Raw genomic sequence first — 17,988 nt, 5'->3', positions numbered from 1 at the left:
TTTTCTTGGTACTGAATCGTACCCACTGGACCTCACTCCAAGAAACGCACTCCGGACACGTGTCCGATGGAGAACACACTCTACCCCTGCACGACGAGCACAAGGAATGAGGGTCTACCTCCGGCTTAGAAAGAAGCGCACCACACGACTTCCCGGCTCTAGGCCCAGGACAACGGCGGGGATGCTCCATCACGCACTATCGCAACACCGCAAGACACAGGAACGCAGTGGGAAAGGGTAATAAGGACAAGAATAACACGTGAGAACACAAGGGAAGGATAAGGTAACCACACGGGGACACAAAGGGAAAGCACAGGGATACCACGTGGGAACCACGCGGGACACAATGGAGTTGGGGACACAAAGGGTCGCACTGAGATAAGGAGAGCGTCGAGATGATATCACGACGCGACCAGAGAACTTACTGAGGGTTGAGACCCAAGCTAGCACGCTCCCTGACCCGGGACTAGCCTCAGGGCACGTATCCTTCCGCCTGAGGTTAGTCTTCACAGAAAACAAGTAGGGTAAACTACACAAAACTCTGGTCGGATGAGAGGAGATTTCCAGGTACTCCTAAGAAAGTAGTTCGAGGTAAGTTTCCGTGTTGGAACAAATTTAAATTAAAACCAAGACAATAGAAAGTGAAGATACTACCTAACAAATATACAAGGCTGTATTAAAGCTTAAAAAAGTGGTCCTCAAATAAACAGGAACAAACTCAGTGTTACTTACTGATCAGAATGATTTCTCGCAAAGTACACCATATTGTCCAATGCTAACATGCCAGGTGGAGTATCCATGAAATCTTGAGCTGGATTAATGTCATGCTTGAATCCTAATTTCTTGTATTCTTTTTTATATTCTGGTCTTCGTGTAGTGACATCTTTGCTGCTCTATTGTATTATAAGAAAAATCATTACAAACAATCCACACATTCTATCAATGATGTAACTAAAATAACAAATGTTTAAAGTAATTTGTACTTTTCCTAGCTATACAAACCTGAGTCAATTATGTAGGGAACAGTCTTCAGCATGCAAGCTGGATGGCAGTCAAAATAGTTAACGATAGGTGGGAGAGAGGGTTAGGAGCTCTGCCCCCTTACATATCAAAGTCTCTTCACTTAAGACCTTTCAGCTCACGATTGAGAGGGGTGATAGAGATCTAGCTACACCCCTACTTGAGCAACCAACACAAGACCAAACAGCAAGACGTTCAGGGTTTGAGGGTATTCCTGTAGGATAATGGCCATGGGATGTTCTGAAACATACATATCTTAGCCTTTGACCACCAGCAGACTGCAAGATTCCACAAAATAATACAGTAGGGTCCCGAATTATGCGAGAATTTGGTCGATTAATGACCTCGTGTAAATGGAAAATCGCGAATTTCGAAACACAACTAACAGAAATAATTCCATTGTGGCCATGGCAACCAGCAATTTGCCTATTCAAATGTGTTTACTACCCATTTCCAATACTTTCTTTGTACTATACTGTATTTCTTTATAATATCAAATTGTTTTTGTAAATAAATAAAACATTTAATATACTTTAAAGTTCTAATAACTTGAAAAATGGTTAAAATTATAACCAGGATAGGTGTAAACACCATATATTTCCCGTTACAACACAACCCAAAATACAGACAAATTTTAATGTTTGTCATATCTATTGTATAATACAACTGGTGAATAGCAAAACCATCACTCTATAGACTAGCTTGTATGATTGAAAATCCAGAATTATCAAAATAAAGGCGATTTTATATCATGCGTTTCCTAAACACGCTAAAAAGCAGAATAGAAAACGACAACCAATGTTTTGTTTACGTTTATCTCTGATCACAACGAAGAAACAGACGCATTTATACATCTGTGTTTTTGAATTGACAGCAATTTTACCAAGTATAGATTATATGTTGAATTTGTTATTACCAATGTTCTAATTATTTTTTATTAGAACTTTCAAATAAATGAAATGAATGCCATTTATGAAATGTTTTTCTTTATGATGCCGCCTGAAACGGAAACCTTCCATTTGTTTACGCTCCATCTTCGATCATAATAAACAAACGAATGCATTAAACACACATGATCTAAGTCATAACTAATGATATTACAAACATTTAGTAAACATTATGTTATTACAAATATTTTACTTACGGTATCCATATAAATTCCTAAATTCGTAGCAAAGCTGGAAATTTTTTTTTCCTTATGCGTTTAATCCACAATAGCAAACTGCCGCTAATGACAGAGTGATAACTTACGATAATTCTAAACTGTTACGAAAGATAATTGTCCTTTCCATATCCAAAATACTTTTCCTAACTTCAGTTATAAGTCAACTTGTACCCACCTCAATTATGGATCCATATGCAAAAAAGGTAAAGAAGAAAGTACTAGGCCTATTTTTAAAGTCGCCGAACAATTAGGTTACCGCTATAACGTTCGATGAGAGAGAGAGAGAGAGAGAGAGAGAGAGAGAGAGAGAGAGAGAGAGAGAGAGAGAGAGAGAGAGAGGGGGGGGATGGTTTTAAAGTACTAAACAATAAATATGATAGGTTATAACACATTGGTGCTTATGTAATATTAACTGTATAGATGGTTTGAATAAGTTAAGAAATGGTGTAAACAATTCTTTGTTATTGTATTCGCGCGGAAGCTAGACATCAGCTGATGTGATCACAGCCAAAAGTAAAACAAAAATAAGTTAGCAATACTCGATTTTTAAAACACACCCGAAATTTTACAACATAAGTACATGTTTTATTATAGCGCAATTGACATTTAAAGAGTAAAAATTTTCTGGAATAGAATGGTGTTTCCTAAAAAATAGTGGTTTGCGGACGAAATCGGTTACCGTATTTTAAGCTATGATTGAAATGGATGTATACACGGTATAATTTTTTCGTTTTGTAATTAATTGACACTTCAAGCAAACCGATTTTGGTTTCTTCATCTATTTGTAAGTATTGTATAACGAGAGAGAGAGAGAGAGAGAGAGAGAGAGAGAGAGAGAGAGAGAGAGAGAGAGATTATGACGCAGAAGGTTACAGACCTAGAACAGGGGAGGATGAAGGGGGGGGGGGGAGTGATGAGATAGGCTGGGTGGACTCGCAGGGGAGACGGTAGGAGACGGGGGAAGGGGGGATTTGGTTGCCAGTGGCTAAAAATAGATTCTGAAAGACGGTAAAGGGAAAAACGAATCCCATCGAATAAACAGAATAAGGAAAGGGAATAAGATCCAGAGGAATAATAGATATAATGGAATGAAAATGACTAGATGGTGTTAGTTGTGATAAGAATAATTTAGATATTTGAAATAAGAGTGTCTGAGGAGGTATAGAAGGAATTCGTGATAAATATAGAGGAATATCAAAGGATACAGTTAGTTTGCATTAAAGGGTTTGTTATCGTTTATCGGCAGTGAATAGCCTAAACTTCGGTAATGAGTCGTCAATATTTTGTCATATTTTAAACAGTATACATTTGATTTGCAAACATTGGTTTTGTAGAGTAGACGGTAAAATAAAATCTAGAGAGAGAGAGAGAGAGAGAGAGATTTCTGCCATCAAATCTCTCTCTCTCTCTCTAGATTTTATTTTACCGTCTACTCTACAAAACCAATGTTTGCAAATCAAATGTATAGCCTACTGTTTAAAATATGACAAAATATTGACGACTCGTTACCGAAGTTTAGGCTATTCACTGCCGATAAACGAACCCAGTCTACTCGTGAAAACCTTGAACGCCCAGAGGGAAAAATAAGGCTTTTAAATATACTGTACTAAACAAAAATAATGCTTTAATATACCATCATTAACACTACCATTACAATTATCGTAAGGTTGGAGAAAGATAAAGATTGCCGAGAACGTAACCACATTTCTGTTTACATTTTGTCAGCTGGACTCGCACAGTTAACAGTTGATTTCATTGTTGATGTGGAATTTTATCCTTAAATAGGCTATTCATTATGAAATTATGTTAATGAAATGTAATGTTAATATTGTTTTGTAACATTTATTATAAATCACCGTATTTAGGGCTACCAATATACTTAAAAAGACTATAGATTTGATACATTTTGTAGTGCTTGACTCGCGAACTTTGAACAGCCTCGTGGATACAGAAAATTTATTTTTGAAAAATAGCGATCGTGGAAAAGGGGAATCGTGTAATTCGAACACGCTTAATTCGGGACCCTACTGTACATCAATAACACATAACAGCTTAGTTGGTGGGATGCTTGAAGACAGTTATCCCAGGGAGTTTCCTTGGAAATTAAAATCCCAGACCTTCCTTTGTTTGCAGATGCTTCATAAGAAGGATGGTCAGCAACTCTAGATCTTTTTCATATGTGGGAAATGGATGGTGCAGGAGTCAACTCTTCATATCAAATGCTAAGATCTTTTAGCTGGGATTTTCAAGCTACATTCAAGGTTCTTCAGGACTAGGAACCATTGGTGACAGGGAAGACTGTGGTCTATGGTGGTGTTTTTAGATAATATGATGGCATTAACCTACATCCCGAACCAAAGGGGGACAAGGTCATAACCCCTGTACCAGATTACAGAGGCGTTATCGACTTTTGTCAAATTTGAGAGGCATAACCCTTCTCTCTAAGTTTATTTTAGGAAAATCGAATATCTTGGCTGATCAGTCAAGCACAAAAAATCAGATTCTTCCAAATGAATGGTCACTTTTCAGTATGTCTAGAGATTTGGAAATGGTGGGGTCGAACAAACGGTGATATGTTTGCAACATCACTGAACAAAAATATAAAAGTATTTAGTTTACCAGTTCCAGATCCAGAATTCTTTAGCATTGGAGGAAGATACCTTCTTACAAGACTGGTCAAATCTGGATTGTTACGCATTTCCACCATTCAACATGTATCGATAGGTAATAAGCTCAGAATTTCTAAAGCAGCAAGATGGCATTGGTAGTCTTATTCTGGCCACAATTGGAATTGTTCACATAATTCAAATTTTTCTTGATTAAAATAATTCTATTGTTAGTTACATGGTGTTGAGGTTACATAAATAGGTAATTTGGAAATTATCTGGAATCTCATAATTCAAAATGTATTTTGAGATAGTTTGTTAAAAATATTCGTGGCTAGACATGAGTCAAGAATATTAATTATCTTTACTATTTTAAAACTTTAAATGACCTGTATCTTTCCTTCACTGGCAACCCACCTCCATCAGTGTGTTGGAGTCAGCAATATGAAAATCAGGGGAGGTAGAAATAAACGGAATTTAATCAAATTTATTTCTATACTAACCTGATGTTCATTTACTGTACAGTGCATGCCCACTGTCCTCCTTATTGACTTGGTCTGTCAAAACGATAAAGAAGAGTTTTGACTTTGAGACTAAAACACATGTTTCTCTTTTTTTATTCTTACCTACAGTTTATTTGTTATTCCTCTATTTCCTTCCTTCACTGGGTTACTTTCCTTGTTGGAGCCCTTCAGCTTCTATAATTCTGTTTTTCCAACAAGGGTTGTAGCTTCATTAGTAATAACAACAACAACAACAACAACAACAACAACAACAACAACAACAACAACAATAATAATAATAATAATCGTTTGTTACCATTAATCACAAAATTGTCTCCTTACTTTTCTGTATACGTAAGTCTCTTGAAAGGGAAGAAAACAGGAAATTATTTAATTTCAGGTGTAAATGTTGATAAGAACAAGTTTCCAGAGAGAGGCAATATGAGCATCAGGCAAATATAGAAATAGCAAATTTTATTATCCTAATTCAGTTTTTATAGAATGTGACCCACATGGTGCACTGTAATGACTACCCATGTAAAGGCTTATATCTTTGTAAAATCCTCCGAGAACTCTACATAAAACAAATTAAACGCGACTAATCACACTTAAAATATTCTCCTTCAAAGCTAACATGCCATAACTATCCTTCAGTAAGCATAATGTACATGAGAACATGTTTGACGAGTATTCACAAATACAAGAACACACTGTACAGTGCTGGCTAAAGCATATACTGTACAGTGTTGGCTAAAGCATATACTGTACAGCTTTTAAAAATAACAGCAGAGGTCCTTATATCTTAAATAATTAAGGTCCTCATATCTTTGAAAGTCTGAACAGGACAATTAAATGTACAACTCAATATTGCCATCATCACATACCTCGCCATCAGACTCAAAAGCAATGCGACGCAATTCCTTAATCTTATCGGTGGCATCTTGATCACTTGGATCCATACTTGTATTCATCCTTTCCTCATATTGGTTAAGAAGTAACTGTTGAAGGACATACAGTTGATGAGCCATATCTGCTCCAACTGAACCAGTCTGTCAAAAGAAAGCATATACATAATAAAAATTTCTTGAGAAGAAAATATTGTCATAAATCCTTGTAAACTAGTCTTAGCAGATATATTCTTCAAAATTATCTATCTATTTACCAAGGTACTTCCCCCAATTTTATATACAGTACATATATAGAAATACTGCCATCAACTCTAAAACTATCTAAACATAATACTGGCTGTTTTATCTTTTTAAGAAAATATGAAGCTAAATAATAACTTTCACTTTCAGTAAGAAAAATCCATCCTCCTAAAGAGTAAACTAAAATATTTCAGAAGCCAACTTTCAATTGCCTTTGTCTCCTCCCTTAATGTGGCACTACCTTTAACAAATTATAGATGAGATGTGTTCCTATTACTACTAACAAGTGAATATTAAATTATAGCATCTGACCTTTTTCTAAAATAAACATATTTATATAATTCTCAAGGAGCATTATCATTATTATTCAAAGGGCGAGATTAGCCAGCCCAATCATTTGAACTTGACTCTTACACAGCTAACTAGAAAAAAACATTTGGAAGGAATCAAATAAATAATATATAGTAAAATTATGAAATAAAATAAATTAGACAAATATGTTTATTCATGCTTTTGTTGGCCCACCTTGCTTGTGACACTATGAACTGGATAATTCTGACAAATGGTGCATAGAATGTCAATAAATGGAAATAATTACCGTAGGCTAACTTTTACTCATAAAAACAATGGACAATACGCATATAAAATATATTATAAATCTCATCATCTGGCATCATGGTTATAGGTATCCAGGTTACAAATGTGATCAGTTATATTATATTGAAGAAATTTCATAAGATCTGTGAAATGTAAGTTAATGATGTAGGAATTTGGAAATTATGAAAAAAATAAGGGGGAGATTTATATGGATTGAGACACATTGAGGTAATTATTTATAGTATGGAGATAATTTGATATGATTTTAGATATGAATCTATAATGAAATTCAACCAAACAGAACTTTCAACAACTAGCATGCCTGGTGTCTTGGGTGGCATTGTGGGTGGGAATCTGAGGGGGGAGAATTGGGAGGGGGGAGAGCGACACAGCTATATCTCACTTTACAAAATGCTTCCTGTGTGATTTGATCATGTATGCCAACACAGAAATACACTGAAAGAGCCCTTCCATAATTATGAATAAAGACTAGAATCGCAAGTGTCTCAGTTGGTGGTGGGGTGAGATGAGAGGATAACTGTCTCTAAGCTGGGGGGTGTCAGGGGGGGTTAGAGTAATACATAACGTAGGGAATGTCACTATTAGCTAAAGAGAGTGGTGTGATTATGCATGGTAACATAAAAACACACTCAAACAGCCCTTACACAATCAGGAATAAAGGCTAGAATCCCAAAATCTTTGTTGGTTGGCTGAAGAAAGGAGGAAGGGGGGCTAAAATCAAGGAGGAGAGGAGCTGTTTTAGTGAACTATTCTAGGTGTGATACACAACCATTCATGGCACTCTTCGGTAGATATACGATTGATTTCAACTTCTATATGGGTTATATTTGTAAATGACATACAGTGATACCGCTATATACGATCTTAATTCGTTCCAGAAACTGCTACATATGTTAAAACGATCGTATGTTGGAGCAAATATTCCCATAAAAATACACGGTAATTTGTTTAATTCGTTCCTCAGCCTAAAAACCCATAATAACTCCTTAATAAATGTCAACACATAATTACACATAACATTAATACAATTGAATATTACAGGAATATCTAAAAAAAGAATAATAATAAAGAAATAATAAATAGAAAAGGGGTTTTTATTAACACTTTACCTTAGCGACAGGCCAGCGCAGGTGTAGGGACTGCTACGCAGGAGGAGACGAAAGATCAGCGAGGAGGTAGGGACGACGACTACGATAACGTACGATAACTTACACTGCGTGAACTTTAACTTAACTTAGCTTATTTTTTTTTCATACAGTATATATATTATTTTTTTACCTTTTTTTTTTCTTTTCTTATTTTTAATTTTCATCACTTTCACTCGATTCGGTCTTCCTTTTTTTTGCTTCACTTTCTTTCTTTTCATCATGATCACTAGACCGTTTTAAAGATTTTTAAAAAAACTATCGAGTGAAAGTTGCTTGGTACGGCTTTTGAGGATTTTTCTAAAAATGAGTTAAACAAACATCATCGAACTGCACAACTACACGGCAAATCTTAAGTTTCTGTAGGTGATGCTTGTCGATGAAATCAACCACGTGTTGATGATATGCTAACATCTGTCTTATTTCCGTCGTACCTAAAATTTGGCCTACTTCCTCGGTCTCCTCCGACTCACTCAACTGCGCTTGGAACTCATCATGCTGCATAGCTTGCAGCTCCTTGAGTTCCTCGGTGGTGTGCTCTTCATGATGCTCATCGACGAGTTCGGTGATGTCATCTCCATCCACCTCCAGACCCATGGACTTGCCAAGGGATACAATCTCTTCGAAGTCTTCCTCGGCGGCAAGCACAGGTTCATTCTCAGGGCCAAAGCTTCTTCCAAGCTGAATTCAGAGTCCGACGAGTTACTCCCGCCCAAGCCTGATCTATGATCTTTAAGCAGTGCACGATATTAAAGTGACTCCTCCAAAATTCACGCAAAGTTAAGCTGGTGCTTTGTGTGACATTATAGCACTGCTTAAATAAGTGCTTGGTGTAGAGCTTCTTAAAATTAGAGATGACTTGCTGGTCCATGGGCTGGAGGATAGGGGTGGTATTCGGTGGAAGACACAACACTTTTATAAATTTGTATTCGTCGATGATGTCATCTTCGAGTCCGGGGGGGTGAGCGGGTGCATTGTCCAAACGAAGCAAGCACTTCAAAGGCAAATTCCTCTCCTGAAGGTACTTCTTGACAGCAGGGCCGAAAACTACGTTTACCCATTCCACAAAGATATGCCTAGTAACCCAAGCCTTAGAATTAGAACGCCATAGAACATGTAGCAGGTCTTTATTAATTCTATGTGCTTTAAATGCCCTAGGGTTTTTGGAATGGTAAACTAATAAAGGCTTAATTTTGCAGTCCCTGCTGGCGTTGGCACAAAGCGCAAGACACAACCGATCCTTCATTGGCTTATGTCCAGGCATTTTCTTCTCTTCAGCGGTGATGTACGTTCGACTAGGCATCTTTTTCCAAAACAGACCGGTTTCATCACAGTTGAACACCTGCTGCTCTACGTAGCCTTCCTCCGCCACGATGCTTTCAAATTTTTTAACAAAGTCTTTAGCAGCCTTGGTGTCCGAACTCGAAGCTTCTCCATGCCGAACAACTGAATGAATCCCGGTCCGTTTCCTAAATTTCTCGAACCAACCTTGAGACGCCTTGAATTCCTCCGTTGTAAGATCGGCTGAACTCTCCCCCGCGTCACCCCCAGAGCCCGCCGCCTTCAAGTCACTGTAGATAGTGCTGGCCTTCTCACAAATGATCGTTTCAGTGATCGTATCGCCAACAATCTCCTTGTCCTTGATCCATATTAACAAAAGGCGTTCCATCTCTTCAAGGGTAGGGCTACGACGTTTGGAAATAATCGTGATCCCCTTCGAAGGTTTCACTGCTTTAATGGCTGCCTTCTGTTTTAGGATCGTCGAGATCGTAGACATATTCCGGCCATATTGTTTGGCCAGATCGCTAACACGCACACCTCGCTCATGCTTTTCTATTATTTCTTGCTTTAGTTCTAATTAAAGCATTGAATTCTTCCTTTTCTCACCACTACTACTACTTCCTGAACCGAAACTAAGCTTTTTAGGACTCATGATTACGAAACACAGAAAACAACAGGTGAAAAAGGAAGATAAAAAACACTGTTAATAACTGAGCAAATAGAGAACAACCACACGATGCGCACGAGATGAGAGGACTGATCAAGGTGACGCTCGATTGGCGTCCCTCCGATGTGCTGCCGTCTAGCGGCGTCAACAACAAACCACGGTTGACGCTTTCGAGAAAATTCCACGCGTACACGTATTGTTTACTTCGTATGTTGGAGCAACACTTCGGGTGTCGAGACAGAAATTTGGTCGAATTTTACTTCGGATGTTGGAAAATTTGTATGTTAGGACATTCGTATGTAGAGGTTCCACTGTATCTTGTATGTTAAACTCTACAGTATTGTATCTGGCATGTTTTGACGTTCAGGTGATGTCATCGTCATGAAGGGGTTAAAATTTATATAAAATCAGGTAACTTGATCCATTGGAACAATACAATATGTAATGTCCTAAATATATGCATATTAAAAGGTTGCTCATAACCTCATTAGTACATACTGCAGAAGATAGAGGGATACAGGTATCCAGCTGCCAGTCTGGTCTTTCTTCTCAGAATTGAGTGGTCATGAATACCAGACAGGTCTATATGATCAGTCTGGTCTTTATGACTATGTTAGGCTAGTCCAGAAACTTATAAGCCTCCAATGATACACAAAAAAAAGCAAAAGTAGTAAAAGCATATTAAGCTCACTACTGTTGACCTAAGAATGCACAAAAATATCCTGTGTAACATTTCCACATCATCTAATGTAATGTATTTAACTATAGTCCTCTTTGCAATTTCCCCTGAATTAAATGTTGATTTACTTTTAGATTTTGAATAGTTAAAGTGGCTATCTATCAGCAAAACACAACTCTTAAAATTCCTCAAAAGAATAAAGCAAAAAAAATACTATAGTCTGCTCGCTTTCAAAAATTCTCTTGGACCACTCTCCCTGGCCTTTATAATATTTACAGATGAAAATAAATCCCCCCTTGAAATGTTAAATATCCTAAAATCATAAACCAAATCTGGATAGCAGGTAATAAAGATAAATAAATGTGTCTCATACTCGTAAACATGACAGGAGAACTAAGAGACAAAGGTAGTATGACGTAAATAAGCATAAATAGCTGCCATCAACTTCTTGATATCTAGATGGAGGCACTTCACAACGAAAGAAAGATAAATTTTTATTTTCAGGCAGATATTGACATTTAAACTGCTTTGAGAGGGAAGTAATATTAAAATATTAGGGAGTTTCATAAAAATAATAATTTTTTTTTACTTGAAAAGTTCACACTTTATTGGTAAAAGAGAAATAACCTGGAGGTCAGATTCCTCAAAATAAATCAATATTTATCACATCACTAAACAAAGGAAAATGTACTTTAGGAGAATATTCACCAATAATCATTAACCCTTGAATATATCCGAGATTAAAATGTAATTGATAATAATACTGTACCTCTGCTTGAATGAGAACATTATTGATCAGAATGGTTCTATACTGTCTTGCAGATAATGTTGCTGACCAATACTTCTTATTCTCAACATCCGATTTTTGGAACAAAGCATTGATGAGAGCCAAAACGGACTGCTGAATTTCAACCTTCTGTAAATACTAAACAGTATAAAATTAGTATAATAAATACAGCACAGTACTGTATCTTATTCACTGGCATTATAATTTCAAAGTTCTGTTTTTAGTGATTCTTAAAAGTATTATGAAATAATCTTTTTAAAATATTGACCGATAAAATCTACTAATTCAGATTAGACACCTAAGTTAAACCAGTAAGGCCATATCAAATATAAGAATTTCTATAATAAAAGATTACCAAAAATTTCATTTTCATTGGCACCCTAATCAACAGGAATCCTAAACTAATTACTCTTTTAAACTTGATGCATATTTACTCAAGAGGCAGAGAAGTAAATTTACGAAGCCTGAATAAATAAAGTACCATAGTAACTATAAGAAAATCTATTTCATTTATTGGTAAGATATTTAACAAATTTCTATCCTTCCAATACACTAATGACTCTAGTGTAGCAACAAGATCAGCATCTAACAATAACATGCTGCATACGTTGGATAGCTTTTTAGGTCTTAAAGTAGAAATACTTCCCCCTCTGGAATGGACATGAGTCTACTGATTAATTCTTTAGTACTTAGTCTTTGGAGACCACACAGCACTCTAACCCTCAAAAAGTGATTGTTCCTGCACAAATGCAAACCCTTCGCTATTTATAGGGGTATTACTTTCGGCGAAGCTGAAAGACGAGCCTAACGATACAAACTTTTATTGCTGAAAGTACGAGCCATTAAAATTAAGCAAGGATTAACTACCCATCCTGATAGTTAGCAGGGGGGGGGGTTACTAGCTACCCCCTTCATTCACACACCTGTGACTGCGTTCACTTTGCTTGGAAGTAGAACTTCAAGGGGGACAGGGTCAGCGGGTAAGTTTGTGTAAATAGCTAAAGGTTTGTATCGTTGGGAAAAATACAAATTATCTCCGAATTTTGTCATTTGTTCCATAACTGGAATACAAATCTATGGTATTTATTATGGGTGACTCATCCATTAGGAGGGTGGATGTCCCTGCCAAGCTGGCTTTTTTGAGTAGGTCAGAACCAAAAATAAGGAGACCCTAACACCTAGCTAAACCTTGCTACGTAAGGTCTGCAGCCTATGTAAGCTGTTTTTTTGTAGGGAATAACAGAGTTAACCAAGACTTTCGCAATATCCCCTCACCAGGGTATGGGGACGAAATAGTATTGACACAATACTAGGATCATGGTTTATCTGCAGTGGTTGAGGTCAGCCTGCAAAGAGAACCCAGGCTCCTGCTTTCCGCAGGCGAGGGGAGGATGAAGAAAAGAAAAATAGCCAGTCATTCCTTTTCATTCACGCAGACTAAAACTGGGTAATAGTGCCCTCAACACTGCTACTTGTCCAATAAGGAGCTTGAGGTATTAAACTAGCTGTTGTGCAGCCACCACAAGAGTGATAGAGAACGTATCGAACCTCCTGTGGGTCCGTCTTGTAGGTAATGGGCTGTGAAAGTCGGCTGATGCTTCCACACCCCAGCTTGTAGAACCTGCGTCACAGAGTACTGTAATTTCTATTGAAGGCCAGGGAAGTAGCTATGCCCCTGACGTCGTGGGCTCTGGGACGACGAGATGGAGAAGGATCTGGATTCAGGGCATGATCTATAACCCTGAGAATCCATGCAGAAATGGTGTTATTGGTGATCCTCCTCTTGTTTCTCCCAGTGCTGACGAAAAGTGAGTGAATTCGGTGGCGGTTTACTGCTGTTCTCTTAAGGTAGAGCCTCAAACTTCTTACTGGGCAGAGTAACAGATGATCTGGGTCATCTGTTAAAGAGCGGAGACTCGTTATCTGGAAGGAGTTGAATCTAGGATCCGACACCCTTGGATTCTGAGTGTTGGCAACAAACTCTGGGACGAAGCTGAACGTTACCTCTCCCCATCCCCTTGAACAGGCGATGTCGTATGGGAGATCATGCAGTTTGCTGACTCGTTTGGCTGAAGCCAAGGTGAGCAGGAACACAGTCTTCCAAGCCTGGGGGCAATCTGTTGCCAGGTGTGATGGTTTGTAGGGGGGCCTCTTTAGAAACCTGAGAACTCAAACCACATTCCACAGGGGAGGCCTCACTTCCAACTGAAGACAGATAAGTTCAAGTCCTCCAGGGGAGGAAACCATCCTTGAGGGAGCGGTCGTGGCTGCAAACGCTAAGATAGGCGATCCCCGGGCTCATCCACCAGTAGAAGGGATGCCTACAAAGTTACTGGGACAGGTGGAAGCAACTCAGGGCCAATCCCTGGACAGTCTTCACGAATCGTTCAGGGTATCGTGTCCCATTCATGTCTCTCCCTCCAGAAGGATCCAGTGACGATACTCCTTTGCGTACACTGGACCTAAAAGATGCATACTTCCATATCCCAATCCATCTGTCCTCAAGGAAGCATCTAAGATTCAGCTCAGACAACAGGAAATACCAGTTCAGTGTACTTCCAGAACCCAATCCACCCATCTTCAAGGAAGTATCTAAGATTCAGCTTAGACAACAGAAAATACCAGTTCAGTGTACAGTACTGTGTTTTGGTCTTTCCACAGCACCCTAAGTCTTCACCAGTGTTTGCCCTTGTGTCATTCTGGGCTCACAGGATTGACATCCATCTCCTTCGTTATTTGGACGACTCGGTAGCAACCCTTCTTCATCACCGAGACAAACTTCTGAGGCTTTGCTAAGATCTGGGGATCATGGAAAACCTCGAGAAGTCCACCTGCTTCCCAATCAAAGACTGGTATACCTAGGAATGATACTAGACACCAATCTCCACATAGCCCTCCCATCAGACGACAGGATAATGAGGCTGAGAAAGGTCGCAAGACCTTTTCTCAGAAGAGAAGAACTCCAAGCCCAGAAGTGGCTATGTCTCATAGGACACCTATCATCCTTGGCCCGTCTTGTTCCCAATGGCCGTGTCAGGATTCGATCCCTCCAGTGGTGACTGAAGTCCAATTGGAATCGGTCTATTGATTGCCTGGACATCCTGATCCCCATGGGATCAGAGGAACGTACGAACCTCGAGTGGTGGGTGGCAGATGAGAATCTGCAGAGGGACGTAGATCTTCTCATCCTCCCCCCTGGACTTAATGCTCTTTTTAGATGTATCAAAAGAAGGGTCGGGGCCCACGTGCTGCACCACACAACCTCAGGCGTTTGGTAAAAGTCCAAAAAGTACCTCCACATAAATCTCTTAGAGATGAAGACCGTCTTACTGGCCCTTCAACAGTCCCATCAGTTCCTGGCAGGCCACTCGGTGGTGATGAGCGACATTAATAAACAAGGAGGTGCTTTTTCACAGCCCCTATCCCATCTAACAGTAGAAATACTGAGATGGGCTAAGGTCCGGCTGGCTAATGCCATTTTTTAGGGACGGGGCTTTGACATTCATACCACTTAATAAGGTGATTTAGGACATCTCCAAACTGCATAGGATTTTAGCATTTGACCTTCGGTTTTGCAACGCCAGGCCGATTTATCTTGAAAATTAGTGTTCTTCAAATTCTTTCTCCTTCCTTGATACTTAATATTAAGGCCTGGGATTAATACCCTATATAGAACTCAAATGAAATAGAGATCTCTTTTTCTAAGTCATTTTTTAGCTAAATATGAATTTTTTCATTATGATAAAAAAACAAAACCCTATATTTCAAGGGAAAAAGTTAAGAACAAAATATAAAACAAAAGTAGGAAACAGGGGCTCTATTTAACTATTTTATAATGTCTTTCTATGTTATATACTAAATTTCAATGCTATATCTTTAAAACTAAGGGAGAAGATAGAATTTGAAAGTAAATAAGAATAATTTGGAGATACAGGCATCCTAGTTTTTCTTTGTATTTTTACAAAGACAGTATTAATAAATCATGATTATTATGAATATTATGTTCCTTTTTGGATATTAATAAACCAAAGCAAAGTTATTCATCATGATCTAATTATAAATGAGGATCCCTTTGCTCAATATCTTGCTTCTTTAGGCGAGACGGTCACTCCTTCCTCTCTCTCCTTCACTAACTCCGCTAATTTCGCCGATATTACTCACTTCTGAACTCTTATTAGAGCAAATTTCCTTCTTCCTTATGTTAGCGATATGTTGAACTTGTCTTTTCCTCTTTGAAATGATGAAATTTTTGCCGAAAACGAGGAAAATCAAGCGTAAGAATAAGTGAATATCATGAGGTCAAACTCAAACAAGTATTCTCTATGAGGTTTGTGGTAGAACTGAAGGACAAAGGGTGTAATTTACAGTGTAATATGATATTTTAATTATAAAATAAATTTTTGAATATACTTACCCGGTGAATATATAATAGCTGCTGCTCAGCGGCTCGACAGAAAACACACACAAAAACTCGCGAGCGATCGCTATGAAGGTTGCGGGTGTGCCCACCAGCGCCAACTATCGGCCAGATACCACACATGCATGTAAACAAGCCTTCAATTCTTCTCGTCTCGCTGCGTCTCTATTGGGGAGGAAGGGAGGGCCTTTAATTTATATATTCACCGGGTAAGTATATTCAAAAATCTATTTTTTAATTAAAATATCATTTTTAAATATTTAACTTAGCCGGTGAATATATAATAGCTGATTCACACCCAAGGCGGTGGGTAGAGACCAGAGTTAATTAAGTTTACAACGTATATGCTTAGAGTTTTTGACAGTTATCAATATAACAAAACCAAAATATATAGGTACCTGGTAAGGAAGTTGACTTAGACGATTACTCTGCCTTGTAAGTCTGTCTTCCTCACGAAGCCCAGCGATCCTCTTAAGATGCTGAAGGACTCCCAGGAGCTGAAGTATGAAGGGTTGCAACCCATACCAACATCAAACCTCATCAAACCCCTAATCTGGGCGCTCTCAAGAAATGACTTTGACCAACCGCCAAATCAACCAGGATGCGAAAGGCTTCTTAGCCTTCCGTACAACCCAAAAAAACAATATTAAAAAACATTTCAAGAGACAGATTAAAAAAGGATATTGGAATTAGGGAAGTGTAGTGGTAGAACCCTCACCCACTACTGCACTCGCTGCAACGAATGGACCCGGTGTGTAGCAGTCCTCGTAAAGAGGCTGGACATCTTTTAAGTAAAATGACGCGAACACCGACTTGCTTCTCCAAAAAGTCGCGTCCATGATACTTTGCAGAGATCTATTTTGGTTGAAGGCCACGGAGGTTGCTATAGCTCTAACTTCGTGTGTCTTAACCTTAAGCAAACATCGGTCTTTCTCATTCAAGTGGGAATGAGCTTCTCGTATTAAAAATCTGATAAAATATGACAAAGCATTCTTTGACATAGGCAATGATGGTTTCTTAACTGAGCACCATAACGCCTCAGATTTACCTCGTAATGACTTAGTACGAGCTAAATAGAACTTAAGAGCTCTAACAGGACATAATACTCTTTCCAGTTCGTTGCCTACGATCTCTGATAAGCAAGGAATATCAAAAGATTTAGGCCAAGGACGAGAAGGCAGTTCATTTTTGGCCAGGAAACCAAGTTGAAGAGAACAAGTGGCTTTTTCTGTAGAAAAGCCGATGTTCTTACTGAAGGCATGAAGTTCACTGACTCTTTTAGCCGAGGCCAAGCACACTAGGAAAAGTGTCTTGAGAGTGAGATCCTTCAGGGAGGCTGAATGTAATGGCTCAAACCTGTCTGACATGAGGAACCTTAGTACCACGTCTAAGTTCCATCCAGGAGTTGCCAAACGACGTTCCTTAGAGGTTTCAAAAGACTTAAGGAGATCTTGTAGATCTTTATTGTTGGAAAGATCTAAGCCTCTATGCCGAAAGACCGAAGCCAACATGCTCCCGTAGCCCTTGATCGTGGTAGCTGAAAGGGAGTGAACCTTTCTCAGATGTAAGAGAAAATCAGCGATTTGGGCTACAGAGGTACTGGACGAGGACACAGATGCTGACTTGCACCAGTCTCGAAAGACTTCCCACTTCGACTGGTATACTCTAATGGTAGAAGCTCTCCTCGCTCTTGCAATCGCACTGGCTGCCTCCTTCGAAAAGCCTCGAGCTCTAGAGAGTCTTTCGATAGTCTGAAGGCAGTCAGACGAAGAGCGGGGAGGCTTTGGTGTACATTCTTTACGTGGGGCTGACGTAACAGATCTACCCTTAGAGGAAGACTCCTTGGAAAGTCTACCAGCCATCGAAGTACCTCGGTGAACCATTCTCTCGCGGGCCAGAGGGGAGCAACCAACGTCAACCTTGACCCTTTGTAAGAGGCGAACTTCTGCAGT

General features: G+C 38.8%; 1 protein-coding gene across 3 annotated transcripts in view; it reads right to left on the bottom strand.

Moving 5' to 3' along the window:
- Positions 1-17,988, bottom strand: part of Ced-12 (engulfment and cell motility Ced-12) — a 185,219-nt gene that overhangs the window by 66,789 nt on the left and 100,442 nt on the right. For 2 of the 3 annotated variants that reach the window (XM_068383010.1, XM_068383000.1), the window contains exons 7-9: positions 11,602-11,757; positions 6,179-6,343; positions 733-893 (exon numbers count right to left, since the gene is read on the bottom strand). In XM_068383010.1, the coding sequence (XP_068239111.1) occupies positions 733-893; positions 6,179-6,343; positions 11,602-11,757 (482 nt within the window). The remainder of the gene's footprint in view (positions 1-732; positions 894-6,178; positions 6,344-11,601; positions 11,758-17,988) is intronic. The other variant, XM_068383016.1, reaches the window with a different exon arrangement.

Source organism: Palaemon carinicauda, chromosome 1 (assembly GCF_036898095.1).
Source record: "Palaemon carinicauda isolate YSFRI2023 chromosome 1, ASM3689809v2, whole genome shotgun sequence".
NCBI lineage: Eukaryota > Metazoa > Arthropoda > Malacostraca > Decapoda > Palaemonidae > Palaemon > Palaemon carinicauda.
Note: the sequence above shows the minus strand (reverse complement) of the source record. Positions and strands in the feature narration are given on the sequence as shown.